This window comes from Cynocephalus volans, chromosome 3 (genome assembly GCF_027409185.1).
Source record: "Cynocephalus volans isolate mCynVol1 chromosome 3, mCynVol1.pri, whole genome shotgun sequence".
In the NCBI taxonomy this organism is placed as follows: Eukaryota; Metazoa; Chordata; class Mammalia; order Dermoptera; family Cynocephalidae; genus Cynocephalus; species Cynocephalus volans.
In genome coordinates, this window is record NC_084462.1 from 34,502,383 (window position 1) to 34,524,271 (window position 21,889).

A 21,889-nucleotide genomic window follows, 5' to 3' on the forward strand; every position below is an offset into this window, starting at 1 on the left:
TATACTCACCTTTTGCTATGTAATTGAGGCTTTCCTGTTTCTAACTTTTCTGAAATTCGTAATCTACCTTATGAATCACATATCACTCTGCTACTTGATAATATTTGTTAAGCATAGGTCACTCCTCATTCTATTAAACATTGCTATTTTTTTTTTTTACCAGTAAGGGGATTGCAACCCTCCGCACAGTGTGGTCTGCACCACACTCAGCCAGAGAGCACACCAGCCATCCCTGTATAGGATCCGAATCCACAGCTTCTGTGCTACCAGCGTGGCACTCTCCCAAGTGAGCCACGGGGCTGACCCTAAACATTGCTATTTTTAATGGAAGCTCCTGATGTATACCCTTTCCAAGTCCCAAACAAACTTCTCCCTTCCAAATTTACAGGTATATGTGCACACATAGCTTAGAAAGCCCTGGCTCAACCTTTAAACATGCAGAAACACAATTACTGTATCTGTGCTTTTAAAGCATGAACAATTTCAATCAGCAAGAATTGATGCACTAGTGCAGCTGAGCCCACTGGTGCCAGCCAGCCAGTGGAACCGTGCAGCTCCACCCAGTCCCCTCACCCCACCGCCTTGGACCCAGGCAGGGGGGGAGCTCCAGACCCCACCCCACCACCCCAAACTGGCACCGTGCAGGTGAGCCCGGTGGTACCAGCCAGCTGGCAGAAATGCATGGCTCCATGCGGACCCCCACCCTGCCGCCTTGGACCCAGGCAGGGTGGGAGCTCCAGGCTCCACCCCACCACCCCAAACTGGCACCACACAGGTGAGCCCACCAGTGTCAGCAGCCTGTGAAACCTCATGGCTCCTTGTGGCCCCCTCACCTGCCACCTTGGACCCAGGCAGCGGGGGGAGCTCCAGGTCCTGCCCCGCCACCTTGAACCAGTATGGCACAGGTGAGCCCACTGGTGCCAGCCAGCTGGTGGAACCACATGGCTCCACGTCGCCCTTCATCCTGCCTCAGACCCATGGGGGAGCATCAGCCTATGGATCTGACCCACTGAGTTTGACCCAGCAGAACTCCACACATTAGGGGCTCATTCTATGACCACAGAGTCTCAAATGGAAACCAAGTTGGTTTAACATAACCAACACCACACCTACTGTCAAATAAGACAGTGCACCCCCAACAATAGAAATCAAGGCCACTCCACAGCCAACCTCAGTGTAATAGAAGAAGCAAACCCCCTACCAAATGACCAAGCATCAGCAAAAAGCACTAGAAGTACAAACGATAAGAAAAAATGACACCACCAAAAGGATACAGTAATACTCCCAAATCAGACTCTGTGGAACAGGGAATCCTTGAAATATCTAAAAAAGATTTTCGAGTAATGATCTTAAGAAAACTTGAAGAAATAAAGGAAGACTCAATTAGAGAAAACACAATGAACTAAGAAAAAACATCCAGAATATGAAGGAGGAAATCTACACAGAGATTAATACCATAAAAAAGAGTGTAGCAGAACTTCTAGAAACGAAAGACTCACTCAGCAAAATAAAAATCACAACTGAAAGCTTGAGCAGCAGGGTAGAGCAAGCAGAAGAAAGAATTTCAGAGCTTGAAGATAGTCTTTTTGAAGTAACTCAGGCAGACAAAAAAGAAAAAGAAAAAAAGTTTTAAAATAATGAGGAAAACCTAAGAGAGATAGCAGACAATCTCAAACACTCTAACATCGGAATTGTGGGTATTCCTGAATGGCAGGAGAATGGAAAAGGTATCAAAAACCTACTCAAGGAAATAGTAACAGAAAACTTCCCAGGTGTAGGGTGAGAAACGGACTTTCAGATCCAGGAAGCTCAAAGGTCCCCAAACAGATTCGACCCAAAAAGATCCTCCCCAAGACATATTATAGTTAAATTCACAAAGCTCAAAGACAAAGAGAGAATTCTACAAGCAGCAAGAGAAAAGCATCGGGTCACTTGCAGGGGAACCCCCATCAAACTAACAGCAGACTTCTCAACCAAAACTCTGCAGGCCAGAAGAAAGTAGAATTATATATATATATTCAAAATAATAAAGGAAAAAAACTGGCAGCTGAGAATTCTTTACCCAGCAAGGCTCTCCTTCAGAAATGAGAGAGAAATAGTGTATTTCCTAGACAAACAAAAGTTGTGGGAGTTCACCACCACACGACCAGCCCTGCAAGAAATTCTCAAGGGAATCATTCATCTGGAATCTGAATAATGGTGACCATCATCATGAATACACATGAAAGAGCAAAATCCATAGTTAAAACAAAAATGCCAGCAAGAAAGAGAGAGAAGCTAAACCATTCTGCCTTAAATCCCCAACTCACATTGAAGAAGAGAAATAAAAGGGGAAATAATGATCAAAAGATATTTAAACCACCTAAACAGCAATTAAATGACAGGAATTAAGCAACACATGTCAATAACTATCCTAAATGTGAGTGGGCTAAAATCCCCATTCAAAAGACACAGACTAACTGACTGGACTAAAAAGATAGACCCAAGTACATGCTGTCTTCAAGAGAACCACCTCACCTGTAAAGACACTCATAGACTAAAAGTGGAGGGATGGAAAAAGATATACCATGCAAATGGAAACCAAAAACGAGCAGGAGTAGCTATTCTTATATCAGACAAAATAGACTTTAAACCAAAAAACATTTAAAAAGGCAAAGAAAGCCATTAAATAATGATAAAGGGATCTATCCAGCTAGAAGACATAACAATCATAAACATGTACACACCCAATACTGGAGCACCCAGATATATCAAGCAAACACTCTTAGACCTAAAGAAGGAGATAGGTCCTAATACATTAATAGTGGGTTATCTAAACACCCCTCTCTCAGTATGGGACAGGACTTCCTGGCAACGAGTCAACAAAGAGACACAGGATTTAATCTACACCCTAGACCAACTGGACTTGGCAGGTATATACAGAACATTTCACCCAACAGCTAAAGAATACACTTTCTTCTCATTAGATCATGGTACATTCTCCAGGATAGACCACATATTAGGCCACAAATCTAGTCTCAGCAAATCTAAAAGAATTGTAATCATTCCAACAATCTTTTCAGACCACAATAGACTAAAACTGGAGATAAACAATAAGCAAATCGCTGGAAGCTATACAAATACATGGAAAATAAATAATAGGCTCCTGAATGACCTATGGTTCCAAGAAGAAATTAAATGAAATTAAAATTTCTAGAAACAAATGAAAACAAAGATACATCATAACAAAACTTGTGGGATACTGCAAAAGCAGTACCAAGAGGGAAACTTATTGCAGTAAATGCTTATGTCAAAAAAATGGAAAGACTTCAAATAAACGACCTAACGCTATGCCTCAAAGAACTTGAAAAACAACAACAATCCAAACTTAAAGGCAGTAAATGGAAAGAAATAATTAAGATCAGAGCAGAACTGAATGAAATAGAGACCCGAAAAACAATAGAAAAGATTAACAAAACTAAAACTTAGTTTTTTGAGAAGATAAATAAAATAGACACACCAACAGCTAGATTAACAGAAAAAAGAGAGAGAGAGAGAGAGAGAAAAGACCCAAATAACAAAAATCAGAAATGAAAAGGGAAACATTACAACTGACACCACAGAAATACAAAGAATCATTAGAGACTATTATAAACAACTATATGACAACAAATTTGAAAATCTGGAAGATATGGATAAGTTTCTAGACACATAAATTACCAAGACCAAACCAAGAAGAGATAGAAAAGCTGAACAGACCAATACCAAACAAGGAGATTGAAATGATAATTAGCAATCTTCCAACAAAAAAACGCCCAAGTCTGGATGGCTTTACAGCTGAATTCTATCAAACTTTTAAAGAGGAGTTAATACCAATTCTCATAAAACTGTTCCAAACAATTTAAACAGACTCTACTCTCCCAAACTCATTCTATGAGGCCAACATAACTCTGATACCAAAACCAGATAGACACAACAAAAAACGAAAATTACAGGCCAATCTTCTTGATGAACCTAGATGCTAAAATCCTCAACAAAGTATTAGCAATTAGAATACAGCAACATATTTAAAAAGTTATACACTATGATCAAGTGGGATTCATCCCAGGGATGCAAGGATGGTTCAACATACAAATGTCAATAAATGTGATACATCACATCAAGAAGCTCAAGGACAAAGACCATATGACTATCTCAATACATGCTGAAAAAGCATTTGACAAAATTCAACATTCCTTCATGATAAAGACTCTCAACAAATTAGGTATAGAAGGAAAATATCTTAACACAATAAAAGCCATTCATGAGAAGCCCACTGTCAGTATTATTCTGAATGGGGAAAAATTGAAGGCCTTCCCCTTAAGGACAGAAACAAGACAAGGATGTCCACTCTCACCACTTCTATTCAACATAGTTCTGGAGGTACTAGCTAGAGCAATCAGGCAAGAGAAAGAAATAAAGAGAATCCCAATTGGTGAAGATGAAGTCAAACTTTCCCTATTTGTAGATGACATGATACTATGTATAGAAAAACCTAATTTTTTTCTATAAAAAAATTCCTAGAGCTGGTGAATAACTTCAGTAACATTGCAGGATACAAAATAAATGCCCCCAAATCAGTAGCATTTATATACTCAAATAATGAATTAACAGAAAGAGAAATAAGGAAGTAAGCTCATTTACAATTGTCACAAAAAAATACGATACCTAGGAATCAATTTAACCAGTGAAGTTAAAAACCTCTACAATGAGAATTACAAACCACTTCTGGAAGAAAGAAGACACAAAAAGATGGGAAGATATTCCATGCTCTTGGATTGGAAGAACTAACATTGTGAAAACGTCTATACTACCCAAAGTGATCTACAGATTCAATACAATCCCCATCAAAATACCAATGACATTCTTCACAGAAATGGAAAAAAACAATCTTACCTTTCATATGGAAAAACAAAAGATGCCGAATGGCCAAAGCAATCCTGAACAACAACAACAAAAACAAAGCTGGAGGCATAACTCTGCCTTACTTCAAATTATACTACAAAGCTGTTGTAACCAAAACAGCATAGTACTGGTATAAAAATAGACATTCAGGCCAGTGGAGTGGAATAGAGAATCCAGAAATCACTCCTCAGGCTTATAGCCATGTGATATTGGACAAAGGCAACAAAAAATCTACACTGGGGAAAAGATTGCCTCTTCAACAAGTGGTGCTGGGAAAACTGGATATCCAAATGCAGATGAATGAAACTAGATATGCATCTCTCACCATACACTAAAGTCAACTCAAAATGGATTAAAGACCTAGATATAAGACCCAAAACTGTAAAATTACTAAGGGAAAATATAGGTGAAAAACTTCAGCAGTTAGGTCAGGGCACAGGATTTATGAACATGAACCCAAAAGCACAAGCAGCAAAAGAAAAAATAAACAAACAGGACTATATCAATCTAAAAAGTTTCTGTACAGCAAAGGAAACAATCAACAGAGTGAAAAGACAACCTACAGAGTGGGAGAAAAATTTTGCCAACTATGCATCCAACAAGGGACTAATATCCAGAATATACATAGAACTCAAGCAATTATACAGTAAAAAAAAAAAAAAAAAAAAAAAAAAAAGACCCAATTTAAAAATGGGCAAAGGAGCTGAATAGACATTTTTCAAAAGAAGACATACAAATGGCCAACAGATATATGAAAAAATGCTCAACATCACTAGTCATCAGGGAAATGCAAATTAAAACCATGTTGAGATACCACCTCACTCCAGTTAGACTGGCTATGATCAAAAAGATAGTGAATAACAAATGCTGACGAAGGTGTGGAGAGAAGGGAACACTCCTGCATTGTTGGTGGGAATGTAAATTGGTACAACCACTTCGGAAAACAATTTGGAGGTTTCTCAAACAACTACAGATAGATCTTCCATATGATCCAGCAATCCATTTTCTGGGTATATATCCAGAGGAATGGAAATTATCATGTTGAGGAGATATCTGCACTCCCATGTTTATTGCAGCTCTGTTTACAACAGCCAAGATATGGAACCAGCCTAATGTCCATTAATAGATGACAGGATAAGGAAACTGGTATATATACACCATGGAATACTACTTTGCCATAAAAAAGAATGAAATTTTCTCATTTGCAACAACATGGATGAACCTGGAGAAACTTATGTTGAGTGAAACAAGCAAAGCACAGAGGAATAAATACCACATGTGCTTGTTAATATGTGGGAGCTAAGAGAGGAAGGCAGGAATGAAAGACCACATTAGTCCCATGATCCAACAGAGGGAGGGAACATTCCTAGGGCTACAAATTGGAGTTGAAGGGAGAGGGGTAAGGGGAGAGAGGTTGGGGGATAATTGGAAGGGGACAAAGGGTACAATAGTAATTTCTGGTAATGGCTATGCCCCCAATATAAATCTGGCCCCCACATCATGGGCAGGAGGGGGGACAATCAGCTTTGTATCTCATGAATATTCAAAATAAATAAATTTTTAAAAAAGAATTGATGCACTAATGGCTACTCTCTGAAGAGGATTTGCATAAAATAATAAACTCATAGATCTATAAGAGACTTCAGTAATCATCTATTTTTTCTTCCCATCCAATATTCATAGCTAATCTGTCTGTTGTTGAATACTTTTCAGGTTAGGGAACTAACTTACTCAGAAGAGAACCCATTCCATTTAGGAGTAGTTAACTTTTGAACCCTTTATATATTGGGATGAAGTTTAGCTCTCTCTGGTTTCTGCCCTTGGCTTCTCATGTTTAAATGAAATGTTTTCTCAGTGATTTTTTGCTGTAATTTACAGTTACCAGAACCCCACATCTTCAGCTTTTTCAATCATTCTTCATGTCTTTGTGTGTAAATGCTCCTTTGCTTCTCAGGGCTAAATATGCAACCCCAAGAGATATTTGTTTCTAACAGATGAGAAATAATTCGTGTTTAGAATCATAAATCTCAACCTTTGTTGTATACTAAAATTACCTGGGGAAGTTTAAAAAGCACTGATGCCTGGGTTTCAGCTCCAGGTAGTCTGATGTGATTGATCTGGATGTAGTCTGAGCAGTGGGAGATTTACCAGCTCACTGGATGCTCATAACAAACACCCAACGTTGAGAACCACTGGTCTCAACACTGTGCTTGCATTCTTGGCAGCCATATCAGTCTGCTGATAAGTATTGTGTCACTTCAAGCCCCTAGCATATATAATTTTTATAAAATTAAACCACAATTAAGCCTGTTCTTTATAGTTTTATGCCATACAAGCCCTACCCTAAAAATAAACATACGAAAACCTTCTCTGATGCATACAAGCAATCCATGTGTTCTAAAACAAAGTCATGTCAAAGACCCAGGCCTCCCTACAATAAAATCCAAGGTGATAGTGCCTCCTCATGTGGCTAAATTTATTTTAAGCCCCACAAATTAAATAAGATCTCCTGAGAAAATGAAAAGCAACTGAATAAGTCCTTGAAATATTTTTAAAATATCTTAAAAATATTATTCACAGCTGTGGGTTTTATTACATTTGATTCAATGGGAAAACATTTAAAATTAAAATTTTTAAAAATTTCATATCTCTTTGTTCACTTTAATCACAAATTTTTAAGGTCGTTTTTAATATCATGCACTACTCTGATTAGGGTATGTTTGATAAACAGAAAATAAAAGCATGTTCTTTTAAATGATCTGCCACACTGTGCTCTGAGTCATAACTGCACCTTTGTTTCACAGCTACAGGACAAGTTTGATCATCTTAAAAGGGTTCAACAAGAGGAAACAATGAAACTTGAAGAAGAGAGAAGACAATTGGAAGAAGAAATAATAGATTTTAATAAAATGAAGGCTGCCACTGAATCATTACAGATTCAGATGTGCACCAATATAAAGAAGGACAAAGATCGTAAGAAATAGTCCTCTTTTATGATTCTGTTGTAGAGCCCCATCATTCCCTATCCCATCTTCCTGTGAGATGTCTTCACAGCATTGAACTCTGTAGTTCTGATTTTTAAAAATTTGTGTGCTTATTGTATATGTATTTTTTCCCAAGTAGAGTGTGAACTCCTTGACAGCAGGTACCTTGTCCATCTTATTAGATGTATCTCCAACACTTAGAACATAAATTAACCCAAATATGGCACTCAATGAGTATTTGCCAAAATGAAAAATACTAAAGAAACATACAGCATAGTGTAAAAAATTTGGTTAGGTGGGAGAAATCTTTTAGTACCACCCTACCTGTGGCTCCAGTAGTGACTTTTTGATTTCATATCTGAGTAGAAGCTAGGTGCTTTGTTGGGGACTAATAGGCATAAGAAATTATGTTATAAAAAGCTAAATATTAAGCTCAATTTTCTTATCAAATTCTACTGACAGTAAGTTCTTGGTAATTTTTGTTATAATAATGGATTGGGTTTTGCTTGTAACTCCTATGCTTCGATGTCAGACCTAGTAAAACTGATATTAGATAAAAGATACAAAAGCTAGTGAGAGCCAGAGTACAATGGGAAGCCAGAGTAGAAATTAGATAATAATATTATGCCTTATATGTTTTGGGTATATGTTAAAATTAAAGTTATCTGAATTTATATCCTGAATTAACTGTATTTACGGTGTTTTTGTCAGTTCACATATTTGAGTGTGGCTGACTTTGCCATGACTCATTCTATTAAAATACTACCTTTGAGCAACTTCACCTCTTTTTCCTCCAACTAAATCTGGATTAGTGCACAGACTTCTCATGTTCCTAAAAGAGTAATGACTTTTTCTGTTTAAATTTTATCACTCCGTTCATTTCACATGCACATTTTTTCAAGATATCAGAATATTGTAAATTAACCTCAAAATATTTTTGAAATTATAATCTCTGGTTATAAAACACTTACTTCATAAAAAGTTTTATGTGAAAAATATGGAGGAAGGGAGGTACATCCACAATGATTTTTATATATGTTGTTAAATCACCTTATAGATTTTATAATTTGGGGGAAGGAAGAAGTCTACTACATGATCTTTTAAAATGGAAACTCTTTGTTTTGTTCACTTATGGATCTATTGTGAGATCCAGAACAATACCTAACACATATTGGCAATTATTAGTTGAATAAAAGAACACAATGATAGTACATTTGCTATATTATGTGCATGAATAGTTTAATTTAGATAATTGGTATTCAAAAGATAATTAACATAATTTGTTCCTGCTTTTTGACATGCTTGTGATATGTATTGCTAGAGACTTTTATCTTCCCATTCTTTCATTTTAAGCCAATATTTTAAAAATTGGAATCACCATTGTTATTCAATATATAAAAAACAATTACTTTGTAAAAATTATCACTGCTGCATTTGAAAATGGATGTTTTAGGTAATAATGAATCTATAATTTTGTTGTTGTTGTTTTTACAGCATAGAAGGCTTCATGCTAAAAAGAACTGTTTCTCTTTTTCATTTATTTTTCAAATGTATAAAATGGTGTCAAATAGTAGCATAAGGAATATTTTTGCACCTGTCATAAAACTTTTAAAAATTAGTGTTTTTTAATATAACTTTTAAATATAAATAAAATTACTTTTCTCTTTAAGCTCCAGTTTTACGTAAAACAGGTTCCAGATTTATGTACCAACCACAGAAAGTTTTAATGTCAGAGTTGCTAATTTCAGTCACTCATTTCCTCAATTACTGCCTTCTTTTGTGTTTAGTTGATTTTTTTTTTTTGTAGTGACATGTTTTGTTTCCATTTTTATTTCCTTTTGTGTCTGTTCTGTATTTTCTTTGTGGTTACTATGAGAATCACATAGTAATTCATTGTTATAATTACAAGTTAAAACAATCTTATTTGAATTGATAGTCACTTAATTCAGGCATACTCCAAAACTCTAAGAGACATGCTTTGTTTATCTGAGTTTAAACTTAATTCTGAATGGGATCCTTGTGTGACTATTTTCAGAGAGATTTTCAATGAATGTTCTCTTACCACATATCCAAATCTGTTTATAAAAACATTATCACGTGCACATTCTAAACAAGAATTTCTGCAAGATATTACATGAGTTCTACATTATGGGGCTTTGTCTCACTAAGTTACACTGAATTCTGAATGGGGAACCGTCTCTGAGAATTTTCCCAGAGATTTCCATGAATTGTCTCTTACCACTTATTTATAATGGTATTTACCCAAACCTGTTCCAAACTAGTGTTTCTACAAGCTGTATGGGAATTCTACATACGTTGTGGTGCTATGCTTCACTTAGTTAAGCTTAATTCTGAATGGGAAACCTTGTGTGACTATCATTAACAAGAGATTTTCAACAAATGTTCTCTTACCACAAATCAGTGCTGTTTATAATGGCTTTTTCCCAAACATATTCCAAACAAGAATTTCTGCAAGATATATGTGAGCTCTGTATTATGGTAATTTGTCTTCCTGAGTAACAATGAATTCTGAATGGGATGCCTTCTGCTACTTTCTATCACAGAGATTTCCATGAATTCTCTCTTACTATGTACTTAAATTTGTTATATTGGTGTTTTCCAATACCCATTCCAAACCAGAATTTCTAGAAACTATATATGCAAGTTCTACATAGTGGTGCTTTGTTTCACTGAGTTAAGATTAACTCTGAATGGAGAAACTTGTGTGACTATCTTTCACAGAGATTTTCAATGAATATTCTCTTACAGTTTATCCAGTGCTGCTTAGGATGGCATTTTTGCATACATGTTCCAAACCAGAATTTCTGCAAGCTGTCTGTGAGTTCTACATTGCGATGCTTTCTTTCACTGAGTTAAGCTGAATTCTGATTGGAGACCTTGTCTGAACATCTTTTACAGAGATTTTCAATGTGTGCTGTCTTCCCATATATCCAGATGCTACTTAAAATGTAGTTTCCCCATACGCATTCAAACCAGAATTTCTACAAGCTTTATGCGAGTTCTATATTGTGATGCTTCTTCTTTTTTTTTTTTTTTTCCTGAATGGTGAACCTTGTGTGAGTATCTTTCACAAAGATTTTTGATGAATAGTCTATTACCACATATCCAAAGCTGCTTAAAATGGCATATTCCTATATGATTGCAAACCAGAATTTCTGCAAGCTATAGGCCAGTTCTACATGATGATGCTTTACTTCACCAAGTTAAGCTAAATTCTGAACGGGGAACCTTTTGTGACTGTGTTTCACAAAGATTTTTAACAAATGTTCTCTTAAGATATATCCAAAGCTGCTTATAATTTCATTTTTCCATACACTTTCCAAACAAGAATTTCTGCAAGATATACGCAGGTTCCATAATGTGGTACATGGGCTTCCTGAGTTACACTGAATTCTTAATGGGGAACGTTCTGTTAGTGTCCTTCACAGAGATTTCCACAAATGTTCTCTTACTGTGTTTTTAAGGTGCTTTTAATATTTTTTTTTGCCAATCCCCATTCCAAACCAGAATTTCTGTAACTGTATCCAAGTTCTACATTGTGGTGTTTTCTTTCCTTGAGTTAAGCTGAATTCTGATTGGGTAACCTTGTGAAGCAGCTTTCACAGAGATTTTCAATGAATATTCTCTTGCAATATATCCAATGCTACTTAATATGACATTTACCCATACACACTGCAAACCAGAATTTATACAGCTTTATGTTAGTTCGATATTGTGGTGCTGTGTTTTACTGATTTATTCTGAATGGTGAACCTTGTGTGAGTATCTTTCACAAAGGTTTTCAATGAATGTTCTATTACCATATATCCAAACCTGCTTACAATGGCATTTTCCTCTACTCATTCCAAACCTGAATTTACGCAAGCTCTATGTGAGGAGTTTCCCATTGTGGTGTTTTGTCTCATTGAGTTAGGCTGAGTTCTCAATGCAGAACCTTGTGTGACTATCTTTTACAGAGATTTTAAATAACTGTTCTTTTGATATATCCAAAGCTACTTATAATGGTGTTTTCCCATTTATATTTGAAACCAGAATTTCTGAAAGGAATGCAAGTTGTACATGGTGGTATTTTGTTTCACTGGATTAAGCTTAATTCCAAATAGGGTTCCTTCTGTGTGTCTCATTCACAGAGATTTGCAATAAATGTTAACTTCCCGCATATAATGGTGTTTAACCATACACATTTCAAACAAGAATTCGCAAGCTAAATGTGAGTTAGCATCTGGATATATGGGAAGACAGCACACATTGAAAATCTCTGTAAAAGATATTCAGACAAGGTCTCCAATCAGAATTCAGCTTAACTCAGTGAAAGAAAGCACCGCAATGTAGAACTCACAGACAGCTTGCAGAAATTCTGGTTTGGAACATGTATGCAAAAATGCCATCCTAAGCAGCACTAGATAAACTGTAAGAGAATATTCATTGAAAATCTCTGTGAAAGATAGTCACACAAGTTTCCCCATTCAGAGTTAATCTTAACTCAGTGAAACAAAGCACCACTATGTAGAACTTGCATATATAGTTTCTAGAAATTCTGGTTTGGAATGGGTATTGGAAAACACCAAAAGTACATAGTAAGAGAGAATTCATGGAAATCTCTGTGATAGAAAGTAGCAGAAGGCATCCCATTCAGAATTCATTGTTACTCAGGAAGACAAATTACCATAATACAGAGCTCACATATATCTTGCAGAAATTCTTGTTTGGAATATGTTTGGGAAAAAGCCATTATAAACAGCACTGATTTGTGGTAAGAGAACATTTGTTGAAAATCTCTTGTTAATGATAGTCACACAATGTTTCCCATTCAGAATTAGCTTTGTAGTATAGCTTAAAGTCAGTAGTGTTATGCCTCCAGCTTTATTTTTTTTGCTCAGCATTGCTTTGGCTATGTGTGGTCTTTTGTTATTCCATATAAATGTCTGCATAGTTCTTTCCATTTCTGAGAAAAATGTCTTTGGAATTTTGATGGGGATTGCATTGAATTTGTATATCACTTTGGGTAGTATGGACATTTCCACTATGTTGATTCTTCCGATCCTAGAGCATGGGATATCTTTCCATCTTCTTGTATCCTCTCTAATTTCTCTCAGCAGTGGTTTGTAGTTCTCATTATAGAGATTTTTCACCTCCTTGGTTAACTCAATTCCTAAGTATTTTATTTTTTTGGTGGCTATTGTAAATGCGCAGGCTTTCTTGATTTCTCGTTCTGCATGTTCACTATTGGAGAAAAGAAATGCTACTGATTTTTGCATGTTGATTTTGTATCCTGCTACTGTGCTGAAATCATTTATCAATTCCAACAGTTTTTTTGTAGAGGTTTTAGGCTGTTCGATATATAGGATCATGTCATCTGCAAACAGGGACAGTTTGACTTCATCTTTTCCAATCTGGATTCCCTTTATTTCCTTCTCTTCTCTGTTTGCTCTGGCTAGTACTTCCAACACTATGTTGAATAGGAGTGGTGAGAGTGGGCATCCTTGTCTAGCTCCTGTTCTTAAAGGAAAAGCTTTCAGCTTTTCCCCATTCAGGATGATATTGGCAGTGGGTTTGTCATATATGGCTTTAATTATGTTGAGATACTTTCCCTCTATACCTAACTTATAGAGGGTCTTTGTCAAGAATGAGTGCTGAACTTTATCAAATGCTTTTTCAGCATCTATAGAGATGATCATATGGTCCTTGTGTTTGAGTTTATTAATATGGTGTATCACATTTATTGATTTGCGTATGTTGAACCAACCTTGCGTCCCTGGGATGAATCCCACTTGATCGTGGTGAATAATTTTACGTATGTGTTGCTGTATTCCGTTTGCTAGTATTTTAGTGAGGATTTTTGCATCTATATTCATCAAGGATATCGGCCTGTAGTTTTCTTTTTTGGTTATATCTTTACCTGGTTTTGGTATCAGGATGATGTTTGCTTCAAAGAATGAGTTTGGGAGATTTGCGTCTGTTTCAATCTTTTGGAATAGTTTGTAAAGAATTGTTGTCAATTCCTCTTTGAATGTTTGGTAAAATTCTGCTGTGAATCCATCTGGTCCTGGGCTTTTCTTTGTTGGGAGCCTTCTGATAACAGCTTCAATCTCCTTTATTGTTATTGGTCTGTTCAAATTTTCTACGTCTTCATGGTTCAGTTTTGGGAGCTTGTGTGTGTCCAGAAATTTATCCATTTCCTCCAGATTTTCAAATCTGTTGGCGTATAGTTGTTTATAGTAGTCTCGAATGATTCCTTGTATTTCAGATGAATCAGTTGTAATATCGCCTTTTTCATTTCTAATTTTTGTTATTTGAGTCGTCTCTCTTCTTTTTTTGGTTAGCCATGCTAATGGTTTGTCAATTTTATTTATCTTTTCAAAAAACCAACTTTTTGATTCATTGATCTTTTGAATTGTTTTTTTGGTTTCAATTTCATTCAGTTCTGCTCTGATCTTAATGATTTCTTTCCATCTGCTAACTTTAGGTTTGGATTGTTCTTGTTTTTCTAGTTCTTTAAGGTGAAGTGTTACGTTGTTCACGTGCCATCTTTCCATTCTTCTGAAGTGAGCGTTTAATGCAATAAATTTCCCCCTTAATACTGCTTTTGCAGTATCCCACAGGTTTTGGTATGATGTATCATTGTTTTCATTAGTTTCAATAAATTTTTTGATTTCCTGCTTGATTTCTTCTTGGACCCATATGTCATTAAGTAGAATGCTGTTCAATTTCCATGTGTTTGTATAGCTTCCAGAGTTTCGTTTGTTATTAATTTCTAGTTTTAATCCATTGTGGTCTGAGAAAATACATGGGATAATTCCAATTGTTTTGAATTTATTGAGACTTGATTTGTGACCTAATATGTGATCTATCCTGGAGAATGATCCATGTGCTGATGAGAAGAATGAATATTCTGAGGTTGTTGGATGGAATGTTCTGTAGATATCTGCCAAGTCCAATTGGTCTAGAGTATTGTTTAGATCTTGTGTTTCTCTACTGATTCTTTGCCTAGATGATCTGTTTAATATTGACAGTGGGGTGTTCAGGTCCCCTGCTATTATGGTGTTAATGTCTATTTCCTTCTTTAGGTCTAATAGAGTTTGTTTTATAAATCTGGCTGCTCCAACATTGGGTGTGTACATGTTTATGATTGTTATGTCTTCTTGATGGATCAGTCCTTTTATCATTAAGTAGTGTCCGTCATTGTCTCTTTTTAGTTTTTAGTTTAAAGTCTATTTTGTCAGATATAAGAATAGCTACTCCAGCTCGTTTTTTCTTTCTATTTGCATGGTAAATCTTTTTCCATCCTTTCACTCTTAGTCTGTGTGAATCTTTATGGGTGAGGTGGGTCTCTTGTAGGCAGCATATAGTTGGGTCCTGCTTTTTGATCCAGTCAGCCAGTCTGTGTCTTTTGATTGGGGAATTTAAGCCTTTTACATTAAGAGTTGTTATTGAAAGGTGTTGATTTATTCCTAGCATTTTATTGGTTGTTTGGTTGTCTTAGGTGTCTTTTGTTCCTTGCTTTCTGATTTACTGTTTGGTTTCTGTGTTTGTTGGTTCCTTAGGTTGTAGATAGCGTTTTTGTTTGTTTGTTTTCTCTTCATGAATGCCATTTATATTATACTAGTGGGTTTTGATTTTTCTTGGGTTTTTATGGCAGTGGTAGTTATTTTTCAGGAACCAAACCCAGTACTCCCTTGAGGATTTCTTGTAAGGGTGGTCGTGTGGTAGTGAACTCCCACAGTTTTTGTTTGTCTGAGAAATACACTATTTGCCCTTCATTTTGGAAGGATAGCCTTGCAGAGTAGAGTATTCTTGGCTGGCAATCTTTGTCTTTTAGTATTTTGAATATATCATCCCATTCCTTTCTGGCTTTTAGGGTTTGTGATGAAAAGTCTGATGTTAGCCTGATTGGGGCTCCCTTATAGGTGATTTGACACTTCTCTCTTGCAGCTTTTAAGATTCTCTCTTTGTCTCTGAGTTTTGCCAATTTGACTATAACATGTCTTGGAGAAGGCCTTTTTGGGTTGAATATGTTTGGAGATCGTTGAGCTTCCTGGATCTGAAGAGTTGTGATTTTTCCTATACCTGGGAAGTGTTCTGTCACTATTTTTTTGAATATGTTTTCAATGCAATCTCCGTTTTCCTCCCCTTCTGGAATACCCGTGACTCGGATATTTGAGCGCTTAAGGTTGTCTGATATCTCTCTCAGATTTTCTTCAATGTCTTTGATTCTTTTTTCTTTCTTTTTGTCTGCTTGTGTTATTTCAAACAGCCCATCTTCAATTTCAGAGGTTCTCTCTTCAACTTCGACAAGCCTGCTGCTTAAACTCTCCGTTGTGTTTTTTATTTCGCTGAATAACTTCTTCAGTTCAGCAAGTTCTGCTACATTTTTTTTCAGGACATTGATTTCCTTGTACATTTCCTCTTTCAGGTCCTATATACTTTTCCTCATTTCATCATGAGGTCTAGCTGAGTTTTCTTGTATCTCATTCAGTTTCCTTAGAATTATCACTCGAAATTCCTTGTCAGTCATTTCAAGGGCTTCTTGTTCTATAGGATCTAGAGTTTGAGATTTATTAACTTTTGGTGGCGTACTTTCTTGGTTTTTTGTATTTCTGGTATCTTTTCTTTGATGTTTATTCATTGTGGCATGGGGTTTCACAGTCCACCAGTTTGAGACTATTGACTAACTAAGATGTTGCTGTGGTTGCCAATTTGGTATAGCTACCTCTGTGACTGCTCAGTTGGCCTCTAGTGCCTTGTGTGTATGGTTGCCTCGGGTCTTGGGCCTCTCTTGGAGACCCACCTCTCTGGTCAGCTTGGACTCTGCTGGGCTGCTGGATCACGTAACACAGGGTGTGTGATCTCTGCTGAGCTTTCACTTCCTGTGCAGGACTTCTCCCTGTTCCATGCGCTCTGGCCTGGGCAGTTGGATCGTGCAGTGGCGGCCCAACAGGGTGTGTGGTTTCTGTCGGGTCTCCGCCTCCCTAGCCGGACATCTCACCACTCTGTGCACCCTGGGCTGGGCTGGGACGTGTCTTCTGTGACCCTCGTCTATCAGCTGGGCCTTCAAGACCTTGCTCAGCACTGTCTCGCCCAGGAAGTCTACCAGGTTCTGCTAGGCGCAGACGACTGGTCGCTCTGGGTGCCTTTGTAGCACTGTGTAGATCTTTCTCGGGACTTATCACCTTCCTCCTGATATCGCGGTTGTTTGTGTGCTTGTCTTATCTCCCACACCAGAGCATGAGCTCCTCAGGGGAGGAGCCCACAGCACACAGTTCACCTTTGTATCCCCCCAGCGTGGACCAAGTCCGGTGCCTTCCTGCAGTCAGCTCTCCGGCAGGTTCAAGCTGCTAGTTCTTGAACTTTTCCTGGAAAGAGCTTCTACCCTCAGCCGTACAAGTACCCTTTCTTTTCGAGTGTTTGAAGATCATTCTTTGATTCAATATAGGTTTGCACAACTACCACATGTGAGGCAGTGTCTAGATGCTGGGGATGATTTGCATTAGCCATGTGAGTAGAGTGCACACCTAAGTAGTCTTCAGTCCCCAGGTAGCAAAGTTTCTTTTCTTCTCCACTGAAATGATCCTATGGACACTCAGTCTGGCTTCATTTTCACATCCAATTTCCACCCAGAATGCTGTGAAATACAAGTGTGGGTTCTTTCAACAGGCTCACTTCTGATTCTATGGCTTCTGCTTCATTTTCAAAATAAGTTTCTGAGGCTGGGAAGTCCAAAGTCCATCTGGTGGTGGCAACAGTGACCCAGGGCTCTCACATTGCAAGATGGTGGAAGCAGAGAGCGCAGAGAGGGGCCTCTACTTTTTAAAATGTACTTTAGAGCCTTGCAGGCTATCTCATCACTCTTTCCACACACACACCTCCCATGTTGCCCCGCGAGGAAGGGACAAAGGGAGCACAGGGCAGAGAAGTGCAGGGACTTCCCCCTGTTATGGTACTCACCCTGACACTCAGGTGGATTACTTCACTGCGACTACCGTGGTTGCGGGGCCACTCCGCTGGTTGATCACCCTTCGCCGACCTTCTTTCATGACTGAGCACCCGGGGGCCTCACTCGCTTGCCTTTCACCCACGAGTTTTAAAAACTCCTCACACGGGGTACCACTCTGTCGGGTCCGCCGCCGGCCAACCCGAACAGCCCTAGCCTCGTTCCTTTCGGTGGGCGAGCAAATGGCCCGGGATTCCTCTTTCCCTCCTGTCCCCTTTGGAAGGAGATGGGGGAAGAAAGCCGTGAAGAGAGGTGAGCACACCGCCGGCCCCAAACACAGCCTGGTTAAAGGACACTCCGATGGGGGTTCTGTCAAGCAGTTCCGTTTATTATCACACAAGCACTTGCTTTTAAAGGCAAATGGGGAAGGGAGGTTTTTTACATAATCTTATCAGCCTAAAGGTCAAGAGAGCATGCATCCTGTCTCAATGCCTAGCTATTGCAACCTCGAGCGCAGAAGCGCGTATTTGGCCAATAAGGGCTAAGGCAAGGTTCCTGCAGTCACCCCCACCCTACTTCCTCCCGGCGCAGTCTTAGGCTGCCACATTAATACGCCCTTGTAAGCCCATAATGGTGCTGCTTGTAATGTCACTTAAGGTGGCGTTAGTTTTTAAAGCCCGACATAGAGAGCACTAACATCTATAAAGCAATTGTGTTTCACAGGGCCTATTTTCCAAAGCCCTGTAGTTTCAGGTTTAGCCTAACCTTTTGAAATTACATATAGAAATGTTAACCTTGCAAAAGACAGGAAACTTTCCTCAGGCTAAAGTCTTTGTAACACACCAAAGTTGCGGGCTCAAGAACAGACAAGTTACTTGATATGTAAAACACTGGGGAAATTGCTGTAGGGAAAAACACTGCTTGCTAAGATCAAGCCTTTGTTGGTGGATTGACTCAACCTTTTGCAAATTGCATTATGGAATGTCACTTTGCTTGTTCCACTGATGTTACCAGCCTATACTGTTAAACTATACTTAGCTATTACCCCACCTGTGTTCTTTTCCTGTATCTTCCTGGTCTGGAGAATAAATGCTGGGAAAGAACCCTAGTTCGTGGTTAATTTCCAAAGGAAGGAATGCCTCTTGAGGGTTCTGGGTAATTAACCCCTTTGGGGTCTCTCACTGCTTGGAAGAGATGGGCCTTGAGTAATCCTTTGCATCTCTGTCACCCAGGAGAAGAGAAATGATAAATACGTGTGAGACAAAGCAACAATCAGGATAGTGCTGATGACACAAGAGGGCTGATTTCAGAATAGCGGTGAGGTCGGTAGAGTGATGAGGTCAGAATAGGGCTGATGTCAGTATAGTGCTGATGTCAGAATAGTGTTGATGTCAGAATAGTGCTGATGTCACTATAGGTCTGATGTCTGAATAGAGCTGTTGTTCATATATTGATGAGGTGAGAAAAGTGCTGATCTGAGTACTGTGCTGATATCAGAATAGTGCTGATGTCAGATTAGTGTTGAGGTTAGAAGAGAGCTGTCTTCAGAATAGTGCTGACATCAGTATAGTGCTGATGTCAGAATAAAGCTGACATCAGAAGAGTGATGACCTCAGAATAGGTCTTATGTCAGTTAGTGATGCCATCAGAATAGTGCTGATATCTGTATAGTACTTAGGTCAGAATATTGCTGATGTAACTATAGTGCTGTTGTCAGATTACTGCTGATGTCACCATAGTGTTGATGTCAGTATAGTGTTGCTGTGATGTCAGAATAGTGCTGAGGTCAGAGTTGTGCTGATATCAGGATAGTGCTGATGACATGAGGGCTGATTTCAGAACAGTGCTGATGTCAGTATAGTGGTGAGGTCAGAATAGTGCTGTTGTCAGAATAGTGCTGATGTCAGAATATTGCTGATGTCAGTATAGTTCTGATGTCAGAATAAAGCTAACATCAGAACAGTGATGAAATCATAATAGTTCACACATCACTACAGTGATTCTGTCAGAATAGTGCTGAGGTCAGTATAGTGCTTAATTCCAAATACTGCTGATGTCAGAGAAGTGCTGATGTCTCTATACTGCCCCTCTCAGGATAGTTATGCTGTCAGAGGAGTGCTGATGTCAGAAAAGTGCTCATATCAGAGTAGTAGTGATGTGAGTATATTTCTGTGATCTGAAGAGTGCTGATATCAGAATAGTGATGACATGAGAATAGTTCCGATGTGAGAATTGTGCTGATATCAATATAGTGGTGATGTCAGAATAGTTCTGATGTGAGAATTTTGCTGATGTCAGTATAGTGCTCCTGTCAGAATAGGGCTGATGACAGAATACTGCAGATGGCAGAATAGTGCTCCTGCATGATTTATGCTGAGGTCACAATAGTTATCATGACAAGTTAGCACTGCCGTGAGAATAGTGCTGATGTCAGAGTAGTGCCAACATCAGTATAGTGCTGATGTCAGAATGGTACTGATATCAGTATAGGGCTGATGTCAGAATGGTACTGATATCAGTATAGGGCTGATGTCAGAATGGTACTGATATCAGTATAGTGCTGATGTCAGCCTACTGCTTATGTAACAATAGTGCTGTCATGAGAATTGTGCTGATGTCAGTATTTTGCTTATGTCAGATTTGTGCTGATGTCAGATTTGTGCTGATGTCAGTATACTGCTGCTCTCAGAACAGTGCTGCTGTCCAAACATTGCAGATGTCAGAATAGTGCTGATTTCAGAATAGTGGTGAGTTGAGAATACTGCTCTCATCAGAATAGTGCTGCCATCAGAATAGGGCTGACATCAAAATAGTGCGAATAGTCAGAATTGTACTGAAGTAACAATAGTGTGGTCATCCTAAGAGTGCTGATGTCAGTATAGCCCTAAGGTCAGAATACCAGTGATGTTAATATAGGGCAGATATCAACATAGAGCTGATGTCAGAAAAGTGCTCATGTCAAAATAGTGCTGATGTGAGAAGGGTGCTGATATCAGAAGAATGGTGACGTGAAAATAGTGGTGACATAAGAATAATACTGACATCAGGATAGTGCTGATTTCTGAATATACTGATGTCAGAATCGTGATGATGTGAGGAGAGTGCTCATGTGAGAATACTGCTAATGTGTGAGCAGTGCTGATATATATATAGTGCTGATGTCTGAAGAGTCTGATGTCTGTATGGTGCTGATGTCAGGATAGTGCTGGTAACACAAGATTGCTGATCTCAGACTTGTGCTGATGTTAAAATAGTGCTGATTTCAGAGTAGTCCTGATATCAGAACAGTCCTGAGTTCAGTATAGTGGTGAGTTCAGAATAGTGCTGTTGTCAGAATAGTGCTATTTTCAGTATAATGCTTATGTAAGAGTAGTTCTGATGTCAGTATACAGCTGCTGTCAGAATAGTACAGAGGTTAGAATAGTGCTGATGTCCGAATAGTGCTGACATCACAAGAGTGCTGATGTTAGAAGTGTTGTTGTCAGAGTTGTGCTGCTGACAGAATGGTGCTGATGTCAGTGTAGCGTTGATGTCATAATAAAGCTGACATCAGAATAGTGATGACCTCAGAATGGGTCTCATGTCAGTTAGTGATGCCTTCAGAATAGTGCTGATATCTGTATAGTGCTTAAGTCAGAGTATTGCTGATGTAACTATAGTGCTGTTGTCAGATTACTGCTGATGTTACAATAGTGTCGATGTCAGTATAGTGTCGCTAGGAGAATGGAGCTGATGTCACAAGGGTGCTGATATCAGAATAGTGCTGATGTCAGAGTTGTGCTGATATCAGGATACTGCTGATGACATGAGGGCTGATTTCAGAACAGTGCTGAGGTCGGTATAGTGGTCAGTATAGTGTTGCTGTGATGTCAGAATATTGCTGAGGTCAGGATAGTTCTGATGCCAGAAGAAGGCTTACATCAGAACAGTGATGAAATCATAATTGTTCACACATCAACATCGTGTTTTTGTCAGAATAGTGCTAATGTCAGTATAATGCTGATGTCAGAATAGTGCTGACGTCTGTAAA

General features: G+C 38.3%; 1 protein-coding gene across 1 annotated transcript in view; it reads left to right on the forward strand.

Moving 5' to 3' along the window:
• The window catches only part of SEPTIN14 (septin 14), a 66,759-nt gene extending 58,852 nt beyond the window's left edge, over window positions 1-7,907 (forward strand). Inside the window, exon 7 of the mRNA XM_063089247.1 lies at window positions 7,728-7,907. Within this exon, the coding sequence (XP_062945317.1) occupies window positions 7,728-7,907 (180 nt within the window). The remainder of the gene's footprint in view (window positions 1-7,727) is intronic.
• Window positions 7,908-21,889: the final 13,982 nt, after the last annotated feature.